The sequence below is a fragment of the Eretmochelys imbricata genome, chromosome 1, assembly GCF_965152235.1.
Source record: "Eretmochelys imbricata isolate rEreImb1 chromosome 1, rEreImb1.hap1, whole genome shotgun sequence".
In the NCBI taxonomy this organism is placed as follows: Eukaryota; Metazoa; Chordata; order Testudines; family Cheloniidae; genus Eretmochelys; species Eretmochelys imbricata.
In genome coordinates this window covers 273,027,445-273,052,065 of record NC_135572.1, presented here as the reverse complement: position 1 = coordinate 273,052,065, position 24,621 = coordinate 273,027,445, and the positions used below count along the sequence as shown (strand labels likewise).

The 24,621-nt window shown below is 41.5% G+C and overlaps 1 protein-coding gene across 1 annotated transcript in view; it reads left to right on the top strand.

Moving 5' to 3' along the window:
• Positions 1-24,621, top strand: part of ANO4 (anoctamin 4) — a 211,742-nt gene that overhangs the window by 147,716 nt on the left and 39,405 nt on the right. Inside the window, exons 11-16 of the mRNA XM_077807658.1 lie at positions 744-878; positions 1,836-1,932; positions 2,497-2,557; positions 7,464-7,546; positions 11,234-11,374; positions 20,250-20,414. Coding sequence (XP_077663784.1) covers positions 744-878; positions 1,836-1,932; positions 2,497-2,557; positions 7,464-7,546; positions 11,234-11,374; positions 20,250-20,414 — 682 coding nt within the window. The remainder of the gene's footprint in view (positions 1-743; positions 879-1,835; positions 1,933-2,496; positions 2,558-7,463; positions 7,547-11,233; positions 11,375-20,249; positions 20,415-24,621) is intronic.

The window sequence follows — 24,621 nt, the reverse complement described above, 5'->3', positions numbered from 1 at the left end:
GAGAGGAATGCACATGTGGAATCATTCAGTGACGAAAAAACAGTTACTAATCTGTTCTGTAACTGATGTCTTTGAGCACATGCCCATTCTACGACCTGCCCACCTACCACTCCTCATCAGAGTTACAGCAAAAAGGAATTGAGGGGGGCTAGGGTTGGCTCTGCCCCTTCCTTATACCTGAACACAGTGGCATGCAGCAGCAGGAGGAGTTAGAGCTGCCCAACAGCTACCACTGAAGGGGAAAGTTTCCTGCAGCCATGCACTGGGCACACCAACACCAAGAATGGAATGGACATGTGCAACACTTCTTGAAGAACAACAGTTATGGAACAGGCTAGTAACTGTTTTTCTTGGAAATGCTCTGGGGCTGATTCTCCTTTCCCTTGCACCAATTTTACACCAGTGTAACTACATCAATTTCAACAGAGTTACTCTGGAAACACTCCTGTATAACTGAGAGCAGCATCTGGCCTTTTGTTTCCTGGACATACAGAACCAATTACCACATTTTCAAAAAAGTTCAACATCCAGCACTTCCGCCCTCGATAGGAATTGTTGACTGTGCAGCATTTTTGAAGAACAGGCAGGCGCCTAAGTATGGATTTAGGCTCCTGTTTTAGAAAATCTTAGCCCCAATTTCTCCCCTCAAATATGACTTAAATCTTCCTTTTCTGTTAGCAAACAATGCTAAATAAAACCTACAGAAGCTGGCAGGTAACTTTGCTCTGTTGTGTTTTAAACAGACGGTATTTTGGTGAGAAAATTGGCTTGTACTTTTCCTGGTTAGGCTGGTACACAGGAATGCTCTTCCCAGCTGCCTTCATTGGATTGTTTGTCTTTTTGTATGGAGTCACAACACTGAACCACTGCCAAGTCAGGTAAAGTGAGCACTTTTATTAGTGACGTTACCTGTATTTGTACACATTTGGGGTTGTTGTGTACAATTTGGTTCTGTTTTATTTCTTCTTTTAAAATTCACCATATGGTATCAAGTCTATAACACCCTATGTGTTTACATTGTTTTTAAGATTGTGCCCAGCTTTCACAAGGTAGTGGAGAACGTGCATCAAGTCTCCCTTGTGTTGTGCTCTGGCACATAGGCTGGATATCATCTGGTCTCCTGAGTGCATGGACTATGTAAAGCAAGGGGTGCTGCCCAAGCTAGCTTCTCACAGCGATGGGGAGATGGTGGAGCCATGGCTTTCTGACTGGCTGGCAGAGGGGAGAGGAAATGTCACACCCCAAGGAGAGTGTGCTTCCAAAGCTCCAGACGGCACTCTTCAGGCATTGTGCCACCTGGAGCTCCTCTGGGGGTGTTGCACCTCTACACTGCTTTCCACCCTGAGGCAGTGCCTGAAAGAGTCCTTTGAAATTAATGAAATTCCCTTTAATCTGTACTCACCATATTCCTATCTCCTTCTGTTAGAGACCTCTCTTGGCTCAGGGACAATTTAGAAATGGTAAAAGTGCTAATAACTCATCCTGTCAGCCACTGCAGGACTATTCTCTACGTGTTTTCTAGTCCTTTTTGATTTTGCTCTTTTTTTAAAAAAAAATAAAAGGACATGCCATCTAAAGATTTCAAAGTGCCTGTGTTTTCTTGAGAAAGGCATGATTCATTTATGAAGTTGAGAAGACCTACACAGTCATAGTGTATGTATCTCAAAGTGTTGAAGACAGCAAGAACATACTGACATCATTAACAGAAAGCACTAGAAATGTATGATAAGAGAAATTTAATTCACCATCTGTGATTTCAGAGAAATATGTTGGTCCATTTTAAGAATGATAGTTGTGTATGAAAGTATCAACCATTATCTTCTCTCTTTTTCCAGTAAAGAAGTCTGCCAAGCTACAGATATTATAATGTGTCCAATATGTGATAAATACTGTCCCTTCATGAGGTTGTCAGACAGCTGTGTTTATGCCAAGGTACATTTAAACTATCCAAATAGAAAATGTTTATTCTTTCTCAGTATTTTGTGAATATCTTCAATAAACTTGGTTAAATAAAAAAAAGTTCCAAGTGACGGATCAAATTCATTTAACTTCACTTCAATGAACCCACTTTTACTATGACTGAATTTGGTCTTTAGAACTTATTTACACGTATATGCAATTGCACTTGATATATTCAGCAGTCACAAAAATTATGTCCTAGCACTTGGAATAGCACTTATGAACCATCTTTTGTGCATAGCTTCTCAAAACAAATTACCTTAGGCTGAAAGGATGAACTACACCAGAAGTTATAAATCTATACAAGAATAACTGTTCAGCTGATACAGGCCTTGACCCCGAGAGGTGCTGAGCACCTGTAACTCCCATGCTGAGCACCATTCAGGGTAAGGGCCTCGGAGAGGATGTTGGTCTTCAGGACAGTCAGTCTAGTGGCTCTCCTAAGCACCACCCAGTTTAATCTTTTAACAAAACAGAATAAATTGTGAATAGAACTTTCAAATGATGAACTCATCAGGTTATTGGTCTCATTCACAGGTAACTCACCTTTTTGACAATGGAGCTACTGTCTTTTTTGCTGTTTTCATGGCAGTGTGGGGTAAGTCTTTCTTTGGATTCGTGTAATGTTTAGTACATTTTCCTTTAAATGTATGGGGTGAGATAGGACCCTTTAAACTCCAGCATGCCTAGTTTCAGATGCTGAAATGCAGAGTCTTGGCTTGACTCTTCCCAATCAAGTCTTTTCTGGTTCAGTGAAAACGTGGAAGGAAAGGGTAAAGAAATTATATTTTTAGTGTTCAGTTTCTGGACATTTTAATTTTAAAAATGGGTCAAATAAGCAGTATCCAGGTGGACATTTATATCCTGGTTGAAAAACTAGAGATTTAAAATATGTTGCTATTGAGTCAAGTTCAGGAGTCTTTTTTCAGTCATTCCTCAGGCCTTGTCTTTTCTGGGGAAAGGCATCAAGTTATATCCAAGCATAAGTGCTGGAACAAGGAATGTGCGGGGTGCTGCAGCACCCCTTGACTTGAAGTGTTTTCCATTATATACTGGGTTTACAGTTTGGTTCAACGGCTCTCAGCACCCCCACTATAAAAAAAATTGTTCCAGCACCCCTGTATCCAAGAAAAATTCTCAGAGATATGGGATGCTTTCCTGAAGTATATGTATGATCCTATTAAATGCATGGGCCACCCCTCGCTAGGCATGTAGATAGGTGGCTAGCCACTCCCATTTCTTGTACTGCCATGGCTATGCTTTATTTTTAGTGCACTAGATCTATCAGAGCTAGAGTGGGTATGTCTCCTCAAACTGGGAATTACATCCCTAGCTTGAATTGTAGACATACCCTCAGAGACATGGAATTTTTCTGGGGAGGATATTCTCACCCAGGCTTACCAAATCTCAGAAATGGACAAATACTTTCTCCTATCAAGCATCTGGGCTTGATTTTCAGAGGTGCAGAACATCTGCAGTTCCCACTGACTTCAGTTGGAATAGTGAGTACTTAGCACTTGTGAAAACCAAGCCCTACATTTTCAAGTTTTCTATTTTAGAGGAAAAGACCTAAATGTCATCCCTTATGCCAAAAGATATATTGTGCTTAGTGGAAACATTAGTACAGACTCTAGGGAGGAATGTCACTAATTTTATTTTGCCTACACTAGTTCTTGCTAAAGATACAATAGCTGTTGGCTAAGGACCAAGTTATGAGAAACCTCCATCCTCTACTACACACACACATACACGTTCACGATTTGTACAGACTTGTCATAAAAATTGATGTTTGTCAAAAATTAAGCAACAAACAAGTTCTTGTAAGGTCAGGTAACATTATAGCAGTTGCTTATTTAAATGAAATTTGACATAGAGGGGGAGAATATTACAATGATTTTGTTGTTCAGCTTTGTTTGAAGCTCAACACCAAAATTGTGTCAATCTTCAACCGGCGCTGTTATCCAGAGGCAGTCATTATGAATCCTTCACCAGAGAAGCAACTGAATGACTTTAATTTATATGCCTACCTCTTCCTTTCTCCACAGTTTTTTTTTCAGGAGGCTAAGAGACACTAGAAAAATTCTAATTATAGTTCCTTCTTGACTACAGGGAAGCTTGTGTTCTCTGATAAAGGAATTAACACTGGAACAGTCGCTGAAATGCAAAGTTTAAAAAACAGAAACTAGTGGAAGTATTTAGTATTCTTATTAGCGATAAGAAATGCCAATATACTCCTCGGAACAAAAAACATTCTCCTTCTTCTGCTGTCAAAGGGGGCAGAATCTGAGGAGGTTCTTTAATATAAATCCAGGAGAAAGTAGTGTATTCAGGAAGGTTAGAAGAAATTAGAGTATTCATCAATGCTCTGAAATAAAGTAGGGTAAGAAAAGAGAGATGAACAATAGGTAATTAACCACTAGAGGAAGCCAGCCTCGGAACTATAAAAGGTCACAAGTTAGACTGAAAGTGCTCAAGGAAGTCCTGTCTAGGAGAGTGTTTTGTAGAAGGTTGCTGTTAGGTTGAATCTCAAGACAGATTGAAAGGAGGGCAAACAGTAGTGTAGCAGAACTATACTAAAGTATGTCTGTAAGTTCTGAACTTCAGAGCTTTCCAATAATTTTGTTTGAGCATATGGGATAAATGTACATTTTGAAATATCCTAACAGAAGTATGGCAAGTATGATGAAATAATGTTATATGCCGTGTTGTCATAGAATCATAGAATATCAGGGTTGGAAGGGACCCCTGAAGGTCATCTAGTCCAACCCCCTGCTCGAAGCAGGACCAATTCCCAGTTAAATCATCCCAGCCAGGGCTTTGTCAAGCCTGACCTTAAAAACCTCTAAGGAAGGAGATTCTACCACCTCCCTAGGTAACGCATTCCAGTGTTTCACCACCCTCTTAGTGAAAAAGTTTTTCCTAATATCCAATCTAAACCTCCCCCACTGCAACTTGAGACCATTACTCCTCGTTCTGTCATCTGCTACCATTGAGAACAGTCTAGAGCCATCCTCTTTGGAACCCCCTTTCAGGTAGTTGAAAGCAGCTATCAAATCCCCCCTCATTCTTCTCTTCTGCAGGCTAAACAATCCCAGCTCCCTCAGCCTCTCCTCATAAGTCATGTGTTCCAGACCCCTAATCATTTTTGTTGCCCTTCGCTGGACTCTCTCCAATTTATCCACATCCTTCTTGTAGTGTGGGGCCCAAAACTGGACACAGTACTCCAGATGAGGCCTCACCAATGTTGAATAGAGGGGAACGATCACGTCCCTCGATCTTCTCGCTATGCCCCTACTTATACATCCCAAAATGCCATTGGCCTTCTTGGCAACAAGGGCACACTGCTGACTCATAGCTGTGTTGGTTCCATGATATGAGAGAGACAAGGTGGGTGAGGTGATATCTTTTATTGGATCAACTTCTGTTGGTGAGAGAGACAAGCTATTGACCTCACACAGAGCTCTTCTGCAGGTCTGTGGAAGCTCTGTGTAACCTTGTCTCACCAACAGAAATTGATCCAATAAAAGATATTACCTCACCCACGTTGTCTCTCTAGAATGATGTTATACTGTCTTGTTCAGAAATGAATGCTGAATACATGACAAAGGATATTAGAGATGATCTGACTAGAAAGGAAGCAGGGGGATTTCACAATTTGATACTTTTAGAAGCTCTCAGTATTACAGAAATGCAGTAAGATTAGCTATCAACAACATATGATATAATAGTCAATGGTGGAAAGAAGGGCTACTGACCTCAGTAGAAAAAGAGTGTAATACAATAAAAGAAAATAGAATATTGGAGATCATAGTAGTGAATACTGTATAAATGAAAAATAGTACCAGAAAGAAACTTCAAGAGCCATAGGCAGAGATAGGTTTCAGAGTAGCAGCCGTGTTAGTCTGTATTCGCAAAAAGAAAAGGAGTACTTGTGGCACCTTAGAGACTAACCTTAGAGACTAACTTACAGAGCTGAGCTGTAGCTCATGAAAGCTTATGCTCAAATAAATTGGTTAGTCTCTAAGGTGCCACAAGTACTCCTTTTCTTATAGGCAGAGATACTAACTGTGGATTTTTCCCCCACTGTGTACTTTAAAAATTAGAAGGGAAAACAATTTGATTCATCTTGGATTAGTCTCAAAAGTTCAGAAAATTGGACAGAAAATCTCACAAGATTCCTAATACAGTGTGCTTTTGAGGGAAGGAGTTGTGAGGACAGTAGTCATTCTCGCTGTACTTCGCTACTGAGCCTGAAAGTGTAGAGCGGGGTGATGGGGGAGAGAGAGAATCCAAGCTCACGTGGTAGTAACTAAAAGTCATTACTCTCTGAGGGCTGATTTCTAGCCTGTATAAAATGAGTTGATGCTCTGAATCCGGTTACTAGGAAACAAAACTATCACCTGTGTGCATCACAAAAACCACCATAATAATTGGCATTCTTGTTGGCAGTAGGCAGGCTAAGGACTGAATCAGCATAGAAAATGAACTGCATTCTTGTGCGCTAAGGTGATCCCTCTAGGACAAGACTTGAGGCACATTGTCAGGCTGTTGTTGGGGAGGCTTGCACAGTCACTGCTGGGAGCATCCCTGCTCTGGTCTGTGAATAAACAAAGGTTTTCCATTTCCAGGGCTGTCAATCTGGCACCTCTCATGACCATTAAGGGCCAGATCCAAAGCCCACTGAAGCCAGTGAACGACTCCCATGGATTTTAGTGGGCTTAAGTGTAAATAAATAATGTGTTTATAAACAATGCCAGTTTGACTCTCCAAGACATGGATTATGATCAATTGACTAAATACTTCCCGATCTTTCTTGCCAATATAAAACACGGTGGCAAGCACAACCACTTTTCTGACTACTGTAGTGCAGTGAGTGCTGTACTTACGTTATACTCCAGTGAGTTATGTAATTGTGGTTCATTTGAAAAAAATTAACTCAGTTATCAATGCCAGAAACATCTGTTCCTGTATTTTAAAGGCAATGCCTTGGATTAGAAAGGCAAGGCACCAGTTCCAGTTTCCTCAGCAGCTCTGTACTGAATTGCATGTGCACTGGAATCTGATTAGAAACTTCTTTGCTTCCTCTGGATACTGATTCCTGTGTATTTTAAATAGTCTTCTGATAAGGCAAGCTACCTTTTTGATATACATTGTTCCCAAGAAACCTTTGTCTTTCCCATTGGTCTATCTAAATTTAGCTAAGATGACTCACAGAAGCCATTTAATTCTTTTCAATCTGTAACTCATTTGATTGGAAGTTAAACACGTTCTGTTAGCACTAAATGAAATCACCAAAGCTTCAACCATGTCTGACACAAGCCAAAGTAGAAAGAAATACCTTGTGAATGCAGCTTTGATCATCAGAAAGATTTGCTGTCAAAGAAGTCCATTTATGCAAACAAACGAAAATTATGGAACAGCTTAATTCAACAATAATGCTAGTAGTTAGTATATTTTCTTCATTTGAAAATGATCTTGTGATTTCTTTTTTCTATGTGCTCCAGCAACTGTTTTCCTGGAGTTTTGGAAAAGAAGACGAGCAGTAATTGCTTATGACTGGGACTTGATAGACTGGGAAGAAGAAGAGGTTTGTTGATAATTTACTACTTTAATCTTGGGTAGAAAAGATTCTGGTTAAAAATCAGCAGCCAATTTTTCCCTTAGTTTTATTATCAATTTCTCTTTCACATCAGAAGCTATAAAATAAACCTTATAATTTATCTTTCTGTAAGGATGAGCATTTTCTCCCAAGATGCTTCATCTAGAGCTGTGAAGAAACTTGCTGCAGACCAAATTGTGCTCTCATTTTTCACCAATGTAAATACAAATTAACTTCAAGGAAGTTTTGGGGCATTCTCTGGGTTTATGGCAATGTAGGTTCGAAAAGGATCTGGCCTCCATTGTGGTAGAACTAGCAACAATCACACTAAAAAAATCTTTCAGCATGATTTAATTTTTTTAAAGCAATTACTTTTTAGTCCATAGACATTCAGATTTTTAAAAATGCAAAAGGTTGACCTTCCTGCCTGCCCTTGAATAACTATACATCAACCATCAACATCAAGATGAGCTTCCTAAGGTGTTGCTTTGGATAGCTGCTAAGAATACTGATGGGGAACCTCAAAAGGTTTTCACAGCTCCCAAAAGTCTGGCTGGTCTTTGTTTTCACATCATAGTAGGTGTAAAACACAGTGCCATACAGACACTGAAATGGATAACAATATTATTGCCCAGAAGGCTTGCAGTGAAGCAGCTAAATTCACCCAATGCCCAGTGAAGGAAAATCCACTAGGATAGGAGGTTGGGGAAGTGAAAAATAGCCACAACCTCCCTTCTGCTGTGGCTGCCACACAGGCATGGAGGGCTTTGATGGCAATGGAACTATACAGGGAAAGGGCAGGATGCTAGGAACCTGCAAGGTGGATTTGGAACCCCTGCATGGCCTGGAGCATTGCTGCTCTGAGTTTCCTTGCTCCCAGGCATGTAGGATTCTTTTGTGGGCAGAGTCAGAGAATGGCAGGCGGAGCTATGTTCCTTTCCTCCACAAGGGGTTCATTGCCATTGTGGGAGGGCTACAATAGTCATTAGGCTGCAGTAATGGTCACAGTGGCTTGACTGCTAATCTGCTGCCTGTGGGAAAGAATTCCTTCCCCAGGGTCACTGTAGATTTTCCCAGCACAGAACCAGACTTCTCAGCCTAGGGACGGAATTTGTCTCTTTGGGAAGAGGCCACATAATGTTACATTTGCTTATTTGATGACAAGATGGGTTTTCTTTAACCTTGGTGGTGAGGGAAATAAGTGAAAAACACAAAGGAAAACAAATGGCTGCTTTGGGCCAAGTGGAGAGTCCCTGTGGAATCCCAGAGTATAAAGGGGCTGCTAAAGAACTTAAAACAGACTCCTATGCAGCAGAGGGCTTCACTGGCAGTGCACACATGCTGTCAGACCAATCCCAGGATTGCTTTGGGACTGTTATCAATGTGTCTACAGCAGTGGTGGGCAGCCTGCGAGCCACATGCGGCCCATCAGGGTAATCCGATTGCAGGCCGTGAGACATTTTGCTGACGTTGACGGTCCGCAGGCACCGCCGCCTGCCGCTCCCAGTGGCCGCAGTTCGCTGTTCCTGGCCAATGGGAGCTGTGGGGGGCCGTGCCTGCGAATGGTCAACGTCAACAAAATGCCTGCAATCAGATTACCCTGATGGCCCACAGGTTGCCCACCACTGGTCTAGGGGATAGTTAGGTCCTGAATCTGCTGGAGCGTGCCAGTGAAAGGTCACCTGTAATAGTGAGAGTGGCTTCAAATGGTGCTGTTAAGACTTAAGATGCTAATTAGGACTAAGCTGTATTGGTCTTGCCTAGGTTGCCAACCCTCCAGGATTGGCCTGGAGTCTCCTGGAATCAGCATTGATCTCCCAATGACTATGGAAAGCAATCCAGGAGATTTTAATAGGATATTTTAAGCAAATGACATTACATCATTTTGGGGGGAAAAATCTCCCAGAATAGCTTCAGTCAGCATTGGCAACCCTAGGCTTGCCTCCTACTGGTTAGAAGCCCACACTGATTAGGAGCACAGAAAAGTTCAAGAGGCTGAAGTGCTGAATTTTGATTTGAAGGGTCCAGATTCAAACCCAACAGGGGTGGATTCCTCTCATTGAAAAGACACTTAAAGAAACTAACAAAACCTTGTAACAATTATGAGCATTCAAACTGCCTTTCCATGAGCTCTGGTGCCCCAGTATTAGTTATTTGCGCGCTTCTTAGGCATGCAGCCCCTTTACAATTTAACCAGCCTGGCTTTGGGATTGGGATTTACCTAGCATTATGGATATCAGTGGAGCAGCCAGGCCAAATCTGAGTGAGTGGCATTGCGACCTGGTGCATGAAGCAGGTTGCAAGGAGCAAGGACGCAGGACAGGAGCCATCGCTGCTGGGTGAGTGGGGGCACATTTGCTCTCCAACCCTTGCCTTCCCGGGCCTCCCCAACTGGCTGGGGCTGGAAGAGGGGGAAGAGAAGGGAGACAAGAGAGTCAGGAGGCTGGGGGGAGCTGAGCAGGGGGCTTGGAGGCTGGGAAGGGGAACAGGGGTATTCTCCTATTTTGTAGCCTCCTTGCTGGGAGGGGGCATCTGTGTTGTTTTGTGTCTGTTTCAGTTAGGACTGCCCTCTTCCCCCAAAGGATCTTTGAGAGGCTAAGGCCAGGTCTACACTATAAACTTACATCAGCATAACTACATCGACCAGAGGTGTGAAAAGTCCACTCCCATGAACGATGCAATTATACCAACCTAGCCACCTGTGTAGACAGCGCTGGGTCAGCAGGAGGGCTTCTCCTGTCATCATAGCTACCGCCTCTTGTGGAGGTGGATTAGCTACACTAACAGGAGAAGCTCTTCCATTGGCATAGCAATGTCTTCACTGCAGTGGCAGAGCTGCACCATTGCAAGTACAAACCTGTCCTAATTCTCTCCCAGGACAGAGACAACCTGGAGGGCTGGTTTGTGTTTTGTTTTGTTTTGCTGTGCCTGTCTTCCACTGTCACTTAAAGGAGTGATGATGTCAGACTACAGCCTACAGGGGGATAGCAGCATCCTATCGGAATTCCCTATCCACAAGAGAGGGCACAGCTGAGAGAGCAAGGGGGCTGGAGGCAGCCACTTAATGCAGCTGGAAATGAGGGCCAAAGAGAATGTTGCCTGAGTAAGGGGTGAATGAATTCTGCAAATAGGAACAGCTTTAAATACTGCCCTTTATCTAACTTTCCCCACATTCAGAGATAAATCAGTTATAATGAGGCGCAAGATACTTTTTCAAACTGTGAGGAACCTCTTGCTAAAACTCGGAGGGTACACAAGTATCTAGCAAGCAGTTTTATTTACAAGTGAGCTTGGAAACAGGATTAAGTTCAATTTTATTCCTGCTTTGCCGAATTGCTACTGTCTACTATCAAAATCCTAGAAAATTTCCTGGTGTCATCTTTGAAACAATATTGTTTACAGATATACATTTTCAAACACTCTTGTTTCTGATAGTAACTAACTGGGGAGTTTGTTAAATTTTATGTATGTAATTCAGTGAAGTTAGATGCTTTTTCTTACAGTGATCTGTTTTCCTCATTAAGAGCTGCTGATTTCCCAACTGATTTCCTGATATAAGTGTCTGGCGCTTAACATCACTGAAGTATTACTAGAAATAATTTTATGAAAAAAGTGATCTGAAGTTTGATGTTGCCTAGCTGTATTGTATGTAAAAATTGTTCCTCTCTTTTTTAGGAAGAAATACGTCCCCAGTTTGAAGCAAAGTACTCCAAGAAAGAACGGATGAATCCCATATCTGGAAAACCAGAGCCTTATCAAGCATTTGCAGATAAATGCAGCAGACTTATTGTTTCCGCATCTGGAATATTTTTTATGGTTTGAGAACATTAATTTCCTTTCCGGTTACAAGAAGAAAAAGTTTAGTTTAAAAATGGCAAACAGAGTAGTAATTTTGGAAAACAGATAATTTGGTTTGTCTGAATGCAGAGGGTGGAATTATAGTTTATACTCTGGTTTAAAGATTGTACTGTCTGTTACAGCCAGAGTTGAGCCCCCCGCTCCCCTTGTTGATGGTTACCAGTCTGCTATACTGAACACAACCTTTGGATCCCATGTGCTTCTAGCCAGCTGGGTCTGCACAGAGCCAAGACATTGTTTCTACTTTTGGCTTCTCAGGCGCACTCCTCGGGTGCAGACTCCCTGCCTGGTCCCCTATCTGAGGATGTGGGACTCCACGTCCAATTGCCCTTAGCCCTGAAACCAGTGCTGTCCCTCAGCAGCAGGTTATGCATGCCCCACTTTCACTGTCCCAAATTGCACCTCCATGAGCACTCCAGTTTATAATTTTACTCTTTGGGGATAGCAGATAAAGTAAGGAACACCAGCTTTGCAAAGGAACTTCTTAAATATGCACACTTTACTCTTAGCAGAGGAGAGTACAGATCTAGGCAAAACAACAAACACCTGAAGACAACTCCTCTCCCCGCTCCCTCCCCGTGTCCTCATCACTTTTGAGAGCCCTTTGGGTTTTGGTCAGTGTCCATTGGGGAAGGCTTCTGTTTCCCTTTCTCCAGATGTGTGTGTCTTCTCATTCTACTGTTGGAATGATTCCCCTTTCTAAAGAGCATTTCACTTTCAAAAGCAATTTCTAGTGCCTTTTTTCTGTTTCTGTTCTTCCACTGAGATTTTCCATGCTCCAACCATGTGTGGCATTGCTGGCAGAGAGTTGTTAAAAATCAGTGGCTCTGCCAATAGCAACCAGGATAGAACTATTCAGTGTTGAGGCCCCTTGGTGGTCCTGATGCAGTTTCCTAGACACACACTGTTCCTGCCACAACATCAAGGTTCTAAACCACAATGAAGGTTACAATCATAAATGCTATTCATAAAACAAAAGGGAATTCATCAATTGACATACACACCCACTGTCACACAATCTTTCAGTAAAAAATACCCCTGTTTTAAAAACATAAAAGAGGATTTGTTTTAATTCATGCTAATCAGCATTGTTAATTTGGAATAGCTCCACTGACTTCAGGAGAGTTACTGTGGATTTACACTGGTAGAACTGGGATCAGAATCTGTGTGGTATCCAGCAAGCCTCCAGCCAGGGACATACGCAGGGAACTGGCTTAGAATGAAAATGTGGACTCATTCACAATTATTTAGTTACTGGCTTACAAAAAATAAATAAAAACAGGGCATATCTCAAAGTCCTCACCCAAGTTTTGCTCGATCCTTATTCATGCAGCATCTCACTGACTTCAGTGAGAGTTCTGTTGTTGTAAAAACTGAGGTTCAAATCCCTGAAGTCAAAGGGAATTTTCCTGTGTGACAACTTGAAAATCAGATCCACTGGTAATTTTAAAGAAAAACCTTTGAGGAAATATTCTTCTTTGCTTCCAAAATACATCTGTCAATCGTTAAGCTAAATCAGCTTTCCAATACAAAGTTATAAAGGCTACCCGAGGACTTTGTAGTGAAGGCTGGCTGTCACCACCTTTTCATAATAGATTAGACACAATATTATCTTTAAATTCAGGATCTTTCTACCTGCAACTGATCTTATTTTCAGAATGCAACTCTTGAGTTAAAAATAAAAATACACAAGAACCCTGTTTGCTGCCCTCTTTCTGAGCCAGGTTGCACTAATTCCCATCCAAAATGAGCAGTGTTTTTTAGGATTTCTGTCACCAGCTGTTTCCTGCCTTCTTAACTATTGATAATCAGTGCAAATCCATTTGTACACAGGGTGAAGTATGTATATAACCTTTTTGAGCTATGAGGGGTCTTTTAAACTTCAGCTAATGTTAACTTCAAATGCTAAACACTTAATCAAATATCTCACAATCTAAAGCCAGCCTGAATTTATCTATCTTCCAAATTGCCTTTTTCTCTTTTTTAAACAGAGTGCTTATGCTTTACCTTCGTGAAAAGTCCTTGAAATTATCATTTGGGATGATGACACTTCTTTTGCCAAAGTCAGAGATCACTTGAAAAATCATGAGATTTAGATTTAAGTCAGAACTTGGAAGCCTGGATATTCAAGTACTATTTGGCTTTGACAAAACAAATTCTGGACTGTATTATTTTAGCCTCCCTTCCCCCACCTTGTTAATCTTAGAAACAAGCCAAGAATTATTTTCAAAATTGACTTTTTGTTGTTGTTGTTGTGTTTGTTGTTGTTGTTTGAATAGCACAGGCTTCCACTGGGTTAGAAATACATGGATTTTTAAAACTGAAAAGGAGTACTTGTGGCACCTTAGAGACTAATGTTATAATTCTTGACATCTGATTTGTGTCCATTTATTCTTTTACGTAGAGAGTGTCCAGTTTGACCAATGTACATGGCAGAGGGGCATTGCTGGCACATGATGGCATATATCACATTGATGGATGTGCAGGTGAACGAGCCTCTGATAGTGTGGCTGATGTTATTAGGCCCTGTGACGGTGTCCCCTGAATAGATATGTGGACACAGTTGGCAGCGGGCTTTGTTGCAAGGATAGGTTCCTGGGTTAGTGGTTCTGTCGTGTGGTATGTGGTTGCTGGTGAGTATTCGCTTCAGGTTGGGGGCTGTCTATATGCAAGGACTGGCCTGTCTCCCAAGATTTGTGAGAGTGATGGGTCGTCCTTCAGGATAGGTTGTAGATCCTTGATAATGCGTTGGAGAGGTTTTGGTTGGGGGCTGAAGGTGACGGCTAGTGGCGTTCTGTTATTTTCTTTGTTAGGCCTGTCCTGTAGTAGGTGACTTCTGGGAACTCTTCTGGCTCTATCAATCTGTTTCTTCACTTCCGCAGGTGGGTATTGTAGTTGTAAGAATGCTTGATAGAGATCTTGTAGGTGTTTGTCTCTGTCTGAGGGGTTGGAGCAAATGCGGTTGTATCGCAGAGCTTGGCTGTAGACAATAGATCGGGTGGTTTGGTCTGGATGAAAGCTGGAGGCATGTAGGTAGGAATAGCGGTCAGTAGGTTTCCGGTATAGGGTGGTATTTATGTGACCATCGTTTATTAGCACTGTAGTGTCCAGGAAGTGGATCTCTTGTGTGGACTGGACCAGGCTGAGGTTGATGGTGGGGTGGAAATTGTTGAAATCATGGTGGAATTCCTCAAGGGCTTCTTTTCCATGGCTCCAGATGATGAAGATGTCATCAATATAGCGCAAGTAGAGTAGGGGCGTTAGGGGACGAGAGCTGAGGAAGCGTTGTTCTGAGTCAGCCATAAAAATGTTGGCATACTGTGGGGCCATGCAGGTACCCATAGCAGTGCCGCTGATTTGAAGGTATACATTGTCCCCAAATGTGAAATAGTTATGGGTAAGGACAAAGTCACAAAGTTCAGCCACCAGGTTAGCCGTGACATTATCGGGGATAGTGTTCTTGACAGCTGGTAGTCCATCTTTGTGTGGAATGTTGGTGTAGAGGGCTTCTGCATCCATAGTGGCCAGGATGGTGTTATCAGGAAGATCACCGATGGATTGTAGTTTCCTCAGGAAGTCAGTGGTGTCTCGAAGGTAGTTGGGAGTGTTGGTAGCGTAGGGTCTGAGGAGAGAGTCTACATAGCCAGACAGTCCTGCTGTCAGAGTGCCAATGCCTGAGAGGATGGGGCGCCCAGGATTTCCAGGTTTATGGATCTTGGGTAGTAGATAGAATATCCCAGGTTGGGGTTCCAAGGGTGTGTCTGTGCGGATTTGATCTTATGTTTTTTCAGGGAGTTTCTTGAGCAAATGCTGTAGTTTCTTTTGGTAACTCTCAGTGGGATCAGAGGGTAATGGCTTGTAGAAAGTGGTGTTGGAGAGCTGCCTAGCAGCCTCTTGTTCATATTCCGACCTATTCATGATGACAACAGCACCTCCTTTGTCAGCCTTTTTGATTATGATGTCAGAGTTGTTTCTGAGGCTGTGGATGGCATTGTGTTCTGCACGGCTGAGGTTGTGGGGCAAGTGATGCTGCTTTTCCACAATTTCAGCCCGTGCACATCGGCGGAAGCACTCTATGTAGAAGTCCAGTCTGCTGTCTCGACCTTCAGGAGGAGTCCACCTAGAATCCTTCTTTTTGTAGTATTGGTAGGGAGGTCTCTGTGGATTAGTATGTTGTTCAGAGGTGTGTTGGAAATATTCCTTTAGTCGGAGACGTCGAAAATAGGATTCTAGGTCACCACAGAACTATATCATGTTCATGGGGGTGAAGGGGCAGAAGGAGAGGCCCCGAGATTGGACAGCTGCTTCTGCTGGGCTAAGAGTATAGTTGGATAGGTTAACAATATTGCTGCGTGGGTTGAGGGAACCATTGCTGTGCCCCTTGTGGCATGTAGTAGTTTAGAAAGTTTAGTGTCCTTTTTCTTTTGTAGAGAAGCAAAGTGTGTGTTGTAAATGGCTTGTCTAGTTTTAGTAAAGTCCTGCCATGAGGAAATTTGTGTGGAAGGTTGGTTTTTCATGAGAGTATCCATTTTTGAGAGCTCATTCTTAATCTTTCCCTGTTTGCTGTAGAGGATGTTGATCAGGTGGTTCTGCAGTTTCTTTGAGAGCGTGTGGCACAAGCTGTCAGCATAGTCTGTGTGGTATGTAGACTGTAATGGATTTACCTTCAGTCCTTTTGGTACGATGTCCATCTGTTTGGATTTGGAAAGGAAGATGATGTCTGTCTGTAACTGTACAAGTTTTTTCATGCAGTTGATAGATTTCCACTCCATACGGCTAAATGCAGTGACTTGCATAATGACAGGTTTCAGAGTAACAGCCGTGTTAGTAACTAACTCGGCTGTTACTCTGAAACCTTTTAAAACTGAAATATCCTTGAAAAACAGTAGCTTAAAATAAGAGAAAAGGATGTTTTGTAAAACTTAAAATAAAGGCAGTTCTATATGTGTCAGTAAACCCAAACGTCACCAGGTTCTGCCTGAACCTTCATTCACGTCCATAAAGAGAAGTGGTTGAACCACAAAGCTAATGGGGCTGTCGCCCGCTCCACCTTCCAACTGCCATCCTGAAAATCTACTTACTTTGCTATCTGCATACCTTAATATAGTTTGGTTTTGAAGCTACCCCTGCAAAGTCAAATGTGTTCTGTTGTTACCAACAGAAGTGTCAATGATAAACACACTGCAGGCTCCTTAGAATGTTAGTGCATTGAAATAAGAGTTTTGTCTAATCACTCCATCTACTGGTGAAGATCAGTATTATACTTGTCTTAAAATATTGTCTGGTTAGATCCCACTGAGTGATATTTCCTTAACATCAAAAGTAAGCCTGTGCAGTCAATTTAAAATCCAGAAATAAAATAATATCAATGTTGTGATGACTCAAAGATCGCTATATGGATAATTTTATGGTGTTTTCCAAAGTAAAGTGTTAGTGAGATATCCTGGGTAATTTAAGGGAAGATGGTAGAGGTGGGGGCTGCGTGGGAATATTTAGGTGATTTTTTTATATATATGGATTGGATGACATGAAAATCTTTCAGATATGCTGTAGCATTTAGTTGTGCCAACCTAGATTTCCCTATAAATTTTGCATCAGAAGCAGAAAGTTTGCCAAACAATCAGTGGGACCACTGAACGATCGAGGTGCTAAAAGAACACTCAAGGAAGACAAGGCTATTGCAGAGAAGCTATATGATTTTTCTGCATTGGTCTTCACAGCAAAGGATGTGAGGGAGATTCCCAAACCTGAGCCATTCTTTTTAGGTGACAAATCTGAGGAACAGTCCAGATTGAGGCATCAATAGAGGAGGTTTTGGAACAAATTGATAAACAGTAATAAGTCATCAGGGCCAGATGGTATTCAGAGGGAACTCAAATATGAAATTGCAGAACTACGAACTGGTATGTAACCTAACACTTAAATCAGCTTCTGTACCAGATGACTGGCGAACTGGTTGAAACTATAGTAAAGAACAGAATTATCAGACACATAGATGAACATGCTATGTTGGAGAAGAGCCAACACGGCTTTGGTAAAAGGAAATCATGCCTCACCAATGTATTAGACTTCTTTGAGGGGGTCAACAAACATATGGACAAGGGTGATCCAGTGGATATAGTATACTTGGACTTTCAGAAAACCTTTGACAAGGTCCCATACTAAAGGCTCTTAAGCAAAGTAAGCCGTTGTGGGATATGAGAGAGGGAAGGAATAAATGGTTAGTTTTCAGAATGGAGAGAGGTAAATAGCAGGGTCCCCCAGGGATCTGTATTGGGACCAGTGCTGTTCCACATATTCATAAATGATCTGAAAAAGGAGGTAAACACAAAGTTTGCAGATGGTACAAAATTACTCAAGTAAGTCCAAAGTAGATTGCGAAGAGTTACAAAGGGATCTCACAAAGCTTGGGTGATTGGGCAACAAAATGGCAGATGAAATTCAATGCTGATAAATGCGAACTAGTTCACACTGGAAAACATAATCCCAACCATACATACAAAATGTGGGGGTCTAAATTAGTTGTTACCACTCAAGAAAGAGGTCATGGAGTCATTGTGGATAATTCTCTGAAAATATCCAATCAATATGCAGCAGCAGTCAAAAATGCTCACAGAACAAACATTAGGAACCATTAGGAAAGGGATAGATGATAAGACAGAAAATATCATCATGCCACTATATAAATCCATGATAAATATAAATCCACACCCTGAATACTATGTGCAATTCTGGTCGTTGTGTCCCAAAAAAGATATATTAGAATTGGAAAACGTACCAAGAAGGGCAACAAAAATGATTAAGGGTATGGAACAGGTTCCATACAAGGAGAGATTAAAAAGACTGGGACTATTCAGGTTGGAAAAGAGAAGACTAACAGGGGATGAAATAAAAGACTATAAAATCACTAATGATGTGGAGAAAGTATGGAATTCAGCATATAAGCCTTTACCATACTTGAGTAATTGGTGATTGATCCAACCCTAGAGGGTTATTCTTGAAGAAGCCAAAACAGCTTTAAAATGGCTCATATTGTTAAATTTCTGAATCTGTGAACATGAGACAAATTTCTTCATATTTGTTGTTATGTGGTTACAGTCTTCCCTGAAAGAAACTTACAAATCCTGAAATTAACACTGGGAGCCCTAAGCCAGAAATGATCCTTTGTAACTGTGAAATTTGTATGCCTATCAGAACCTTTGTGGCTTAGAGTTAGCAGAATAGAAGAGTTTCCGCTCAAATTTTTAAAATGAGCGGAGACAATTTTAATCACTTTTTTACCATGAGAATAATTTATCTCAGTTTGTTTTACTGATAATAATTTATCTCCTTGTTTTACTGTCAAACTAATGATTTTCTCTCTCAAATATTTATGACTGACCAAATGCTTCTTTAAACATTAAAGCCAAAACACCGAGCCCCCAAGGGAAGGTGTTGGAAAGTCCATCCCTGTCCCCTAAACCAGGGCTGTCCAGCCTCAAGCTAGTGCCTAGTGTAAATTACAGCAGCCTCAGGACTACTGTGTTTTGCTCTGGCTGCCCATCCATTCCAACAGGTAAGGAGCATATGGGCATAGGGATAGCCACACCTGGGTCAAGAGAAAGGGTGGGTATAGAAGTTTCTGATGCCACTCTATACCATCTAGGAATCCCCTTCTCCACAGGGAATAGTCCTCTAGCTCACTAGTAAGGTAACTTTGTGGCTGCTATATGCTTCCAGAGTGGCAAAGAGTAGCTTTAATGGATCAGATGAACTGGTCCTATGTGTTCACACACACTTTAACCTTCTCCTTGTCATGTTTCTCTACATATGGATTATGCCAACCTCTGTTAAACCAATTCTGCAAATAAAAGAATGTGAAAATGGCTTGAAATTCTGGGGTGGGGGAAGGCGTTGATTGTTTTTTCCTAAATAACTATGATGTATCACATTTTTGTCAGGTTTTACAAATGCATTCGGGTTGTAGTAATGCATGTGTACACACCAAACCTGACTGGTTTCTATTCAAGAAAATGTAATTGCATGGTAACATAGCTAAGATATAGTATATAATGTAGCCTGGATAAGATGAGTCACCCATGCTAATAACAAAATGTTTGAGATCTAGGTTACTGGCTCAAATGGGACACAAGTTGGTCATGACAGTTTAATGCCCAACTGTTCTGTATGGTATGTCACAACTGACTTAGTGACCTCAGATCAACTGGAAAATTTTCTACATCAGACATCTTTTCTAAGTATTATCAAAGATGCCAGGGATGAAATTATCAAAGAGATTGAATTTACCATCCCTAAATATAATCCCTCCAAAATAGTACAGTGAAGCAGCTTGTTAAGGTAGTGTGATGAAATTCTCTGTTGCTTCCTGAGTAGCATTTAACACAGGGTGAAATTCCCCCAGGGCAAAGAGGCAGCACAAAAGCCTATGTACCACTTTGAATATTCAAAGTATGACTTATGTGGTCCATAAGCCATGTACTGACCCTCTCCAGAGTGGTGAATTTTACTCAGTGTCAGTAAGGCAAAGCTTTAATTTCCAGGGCTAGCAATCAAGCACCATTCACTAACTCTGGAAAACAGAAAATAGTTGTGTTTTTCAAGAGAATGATTAAATGTAGACATGATTTTAATCAGATATCAAGTGTATTTATATTATAGGAAATGGAGAGGAAATCAGATATTAATCCAGATGAAATCCCTCTCAGTGAAAAATGATGTATGTTTCAGGACTTGTTTTTTTAAGATAGGTTTATTTTTATAGTTTTGAGAATGTCAGGAAGAAATCAATTCCAATTGTGAGGAATTTCAGGCTTTTCTGTTTTCCCCCCTTTAGATCTGTGTGGTGATTGCTGCTGTTTTTGGCATTGTTATTTACCGTGTTGTGACTGTCAGCACTTTTGCTGCCTTTAAGTGGGCTTTAATCAGGAATAACTCTCAGGTTGCAACTACAGGGACTGCAGTGTGCATCAACTTTTGCATCATCATGCTACTGAATGTGGTAAGTAAAGATAACCAGGATCCATAAGCAGTGGGTATAAAAGGCTAGGATGCTGGGTTGTTGGTTTTGGCGATTTGCATGGGCTGGGCTTCCCCCGGAAGAAGTTTTTGCTTATTATTATGCACCATGCAGGTTCCAGGGTGGCTGAGGAGGTGGTATCTGCTACTCAGCTTCCTGGGTTCATCAGCAATCTCCCTGAACTCCAGAGAGATTACTGATGAACCTGGGAAGCTGAGTAGCAGATACCGCCTCCTCAGCCGCCCTGGAACCTGCATGGCGCATATAAAAAGCTCAGATTCTTTGGGAAGAGCTTTTGCTTTTCCTGCTGGGGGTCTTGGGAGGGGAGTCACGGCACAGCTGGGATGACTCAGGGCTCCTCTGGCCATGGGGGCGGCTCAGGAGTCCTCCGGCCATGGCGGGGAGGCCTGGGGATCGGCCCTCCAGCAGGTAGGGGGTGAGGTTCACCCACCGCCCATGCTAGGATCTAAAGCAAAGTGCACACAGGCACTTGATCTATATGTGCCCCAGTCTGCATGTTGCTGAATGCCCTCAACTGCTATTGACTTTAATGGGAGCTGAGGATGCTTGTTGGGTTTGACTCTTAGTACCTACCATACCTGTGTAATTGGCTTCAAAATTCACTTAAGTACAATACATGTTTGAAAAAGTCTACAAATTATATAATTTTAAAGGGACATATTCAAGCCTGGTTGGTTCAAATTTGTTCTACACAATATTCCTTCTATTTATTTGCAATTTGCAAGTAAGTCTTTAAATATGCTTTTTTAAACAAAATGGTTCAGTGTTCTTTTTTAATATAAAGGCCAAACTTGCTCCTCACTTACTCACGGCAGAATTTTCCCCTTAGGGATAGATATATACAGACTCTCTTTCTACAGGAGAGCACTTACCAGCATTGAAAACTTCACAGGGAGGGATTGACATTGAGTGGCTGTGAATTGTTCCATCAGTTACTTCTAATGCTAAAAGCATGCCAATCACTGCATTCTAGGTGAGAATTCTGGGAGGGTGGATTGAATCTGGCTTGTGAGTCTGATTGGGCCTGGGATAAAGGGATTCCTAGGCCATCTGTTCCTAGGTGGTTAAAGTTCCAGTGGGGTAGATCACAATGGGTTGGGTAGGTAAAGGGCGAGTTTACCCATCCTCTAAGGTGAGAGAGTTCTTTTGGTTTCCCAGGTGCTTCTGGATATTTATGTAGCAGCAACTGTCAGATGTGTTTTTCTGTCACCTGCTCTTGGCAAGAAGGTTGCATCCTTTTCCTTCAGATGCACATTTTGCCAGTTACCCATGTCGTTGCCACCTCGAGGTTGTGTTATTGCAAACACTTTACAAAGAGCTACATCTTCAAGCCATCCAAAAATTGCAGCTAATTCAGAATGTCTTGCCCCACTTAGTAAGTGGAGTTTCTTGCTGTAAGATTATTATTCCTTAGCTCCATGAGCTACACTGACGGGAAAAGTCGATCTAAGCTACACAATTTGAGTTACATGAATAGCGTAACTCAAGTCGACGTAGCTTAGATCTACTTACCGTGGGGTCCATACTATGCAATGTCGACAGGAGACGCTCTGCCGTTGACTCCCCTTACTCTTCTCGATCTGGTGGATTAGAGGAGTCGACAGGAGAGCGATCTGCGGTCTTCATCGATTGCCGTGTGTCGATCCCCCCCCCCCGCCGCCCCCGGTAAGCATAGACTAGCCCTTAGTTTCCAAGTGAAGTATAAGGTGTTAGTTCTAACCAATACATGTACAAATGCTGCCTACTAGAGAGACCACTTCACTTTCTATGTGATACTGAAGCATTTGCAGTCATCTGAGATATTCAAACTAACAGCCCTGGTTTACAGGCAAAGTGGCTGTGAGAAGCCGTCACCACAGGAACTCACTTCTCCTCCTTTTCACACTCAAGCCTGCATTTGATGTCCTTTAGGACAAGCTGAAAGATTTGTCTGGTTTCCCATGCATTTCCCAAGGGAGAGAAAGGGGAGAGTTGATTGAGAAATTGGAGGGAGAAGGATAGGATAGAGACCAATAGTGAGTTGGGAAGTTGGTTTGAGGACTCTGTTTGTAAAAGTTTTTTAATGTATTTTATTTAAAGTCTGTGGCTTTTAATTTTTTTTTTTTGGAGGTATGCCTAGATCATGTGATAGGAATTATGAAGAATAAACATAAGTCAGTGTATACCTCTGTCAGCAAAGAACTGACCACCAAACTTCCAACCATCTGTGCACTGAGGCAACAATGAAACGACTCAGAACAGAAGTAAATTTCACTTTCTAGCCCCAAAGACTTCTACTGTTAAGGGGCAAAAATTAAAATGATGGAAAAAGCCATGAATAATTTCCTTGTTGATTTTTTTACTGACTTATCAAGTGGAGTATTGCAAGAAAACTTCTTAAACCTTACAGGTTCTAACAAGAAATAAATATTGTCTGTGAACTGGACAATAAGGAGAGGACCCGGGAAAACGAAATCTCATAAGTATACTAAAGCATGACTATGAAACATCTTTTAAGGAGGTGGTGAGGTTTTGAACTTAACATTTTGCTTTCCTCACTGAGTTACAATAGGTAGTGGGTTACAATAGGCAACTAATGGAGATCTTCTAAAATACTAACAGCTTCTGGCTCCCATGAGCAATCAGACAGTTAAGTCCTATACAAGCTGTGAGCACATAAAAATGAAGAAAAATCGCATGGGGCAAGCAAAGAGAGATTAATATAAAACAGAACTTGAGGTGAGAAGAGAAAAAAGATGTTTAGAACAGTCTGGGAATCCCTGTAAGACAACATGGACTGCAACCAAAGACTCTAATACACTTTCACAACCTGTCTGATATAAGCATCAGGGGAAAGCTCTGGGTCAAGCAGCTTCTAGGTTGGATGCTTTGAGAGCTGGATGGATAATAGAGTTATGCATTCATCTTGACAAGATTTGATGACGTTCAAGCTGACTGTCTCCCAGTTAATCCTGCAGCCTGCACTGAGAGCAATCACAAGCTTCATCTTGGGTAGTAAAGCCCATTCCTATCAATAACATCACCCAAAGAAATATGAACACTGAATAAAATGGGATCCTAAATGAAGCCCTTTGAGATTTGTAGTGATAAACTGTAGTCGCAGAAAAACCGTTCCAAGCATCGTTAACAGAATCGCAAACACTGTCTGATCCAGGAGGAATAACAACAAAACATAATATTCACACACAGACATGCAGGTCATTGAAGATCTGTAAATGGGCACTCACCCTGATCCTGGCAAGGAATCAAACACAAGGCCCTCTAGCACTTTTATATTCTCCATAGGGAGGTGCTTTTAAAGCTGAAAAGAGACCACCTTTTCAATTATTTAAAAAAAAAAAGGATTCAGATCACCACTGTTTATTTCAGACAAGGCAGAAAGCTCTACAGGAGAAATGTTGTTAATAGCTATGATAGAATGTCAAATTACTTGGATTCCTAAGCAGCTGGTTTAATACGTAGCCTGTGTATAACTCACTAAACCTTAGCAACAGTTTATAAAGTAAATTGTATAAAAAGGAACTGTATAAAAGGAATTGTATAAAAAGGGATGGGTGCACTTTGGAAACTAAGGGCCCAATCCTAGAAGATATTGAGTTCTTTGAAGAGGTGTTGAGTCCCCTCCACTCCCATTAATGTCTATAGGAATTGAGGACACTCAACACCATGCAGGATCTGGCTCCAGATCAGTAGAAAGGGTAATACCATTTGAGACAAATGGATACAGTGATTTAGTTTTATAATAAAAATGAATTCTGTGCATTTATATAGTATGTTGTATGTTCACCCCTGCATCAATACTAACTCATGTCAAAGTTTCTCTATTAAATAAGTTAGCAGTCTTTCAGAGGAATTTGAGACCATGATTCCTGCTATCATAGACAAGTGCCAATAAGGATTTAGAAGAACATCAGTGGTTCTGAATAAAGAAACGCATTTGGCAACAGTGATGTTCTCTGACCTCCTACGTCTCTCTCCCAAAGAGAGACAGACAAGGTCTGTTTTTGTTAGGGCTAATTTGCTTGTTAAGTTTTCCATAATTTCCCTTGCATTTGCAGAATTAAATGACTTTTTACAGATGGAACACAGTGCTAAACTTTTCATTAAAATCCACACACTTTTCAGTTTCAATGTCAAAGATTTCCAAGGTGAAAATTAGTGATTCCTC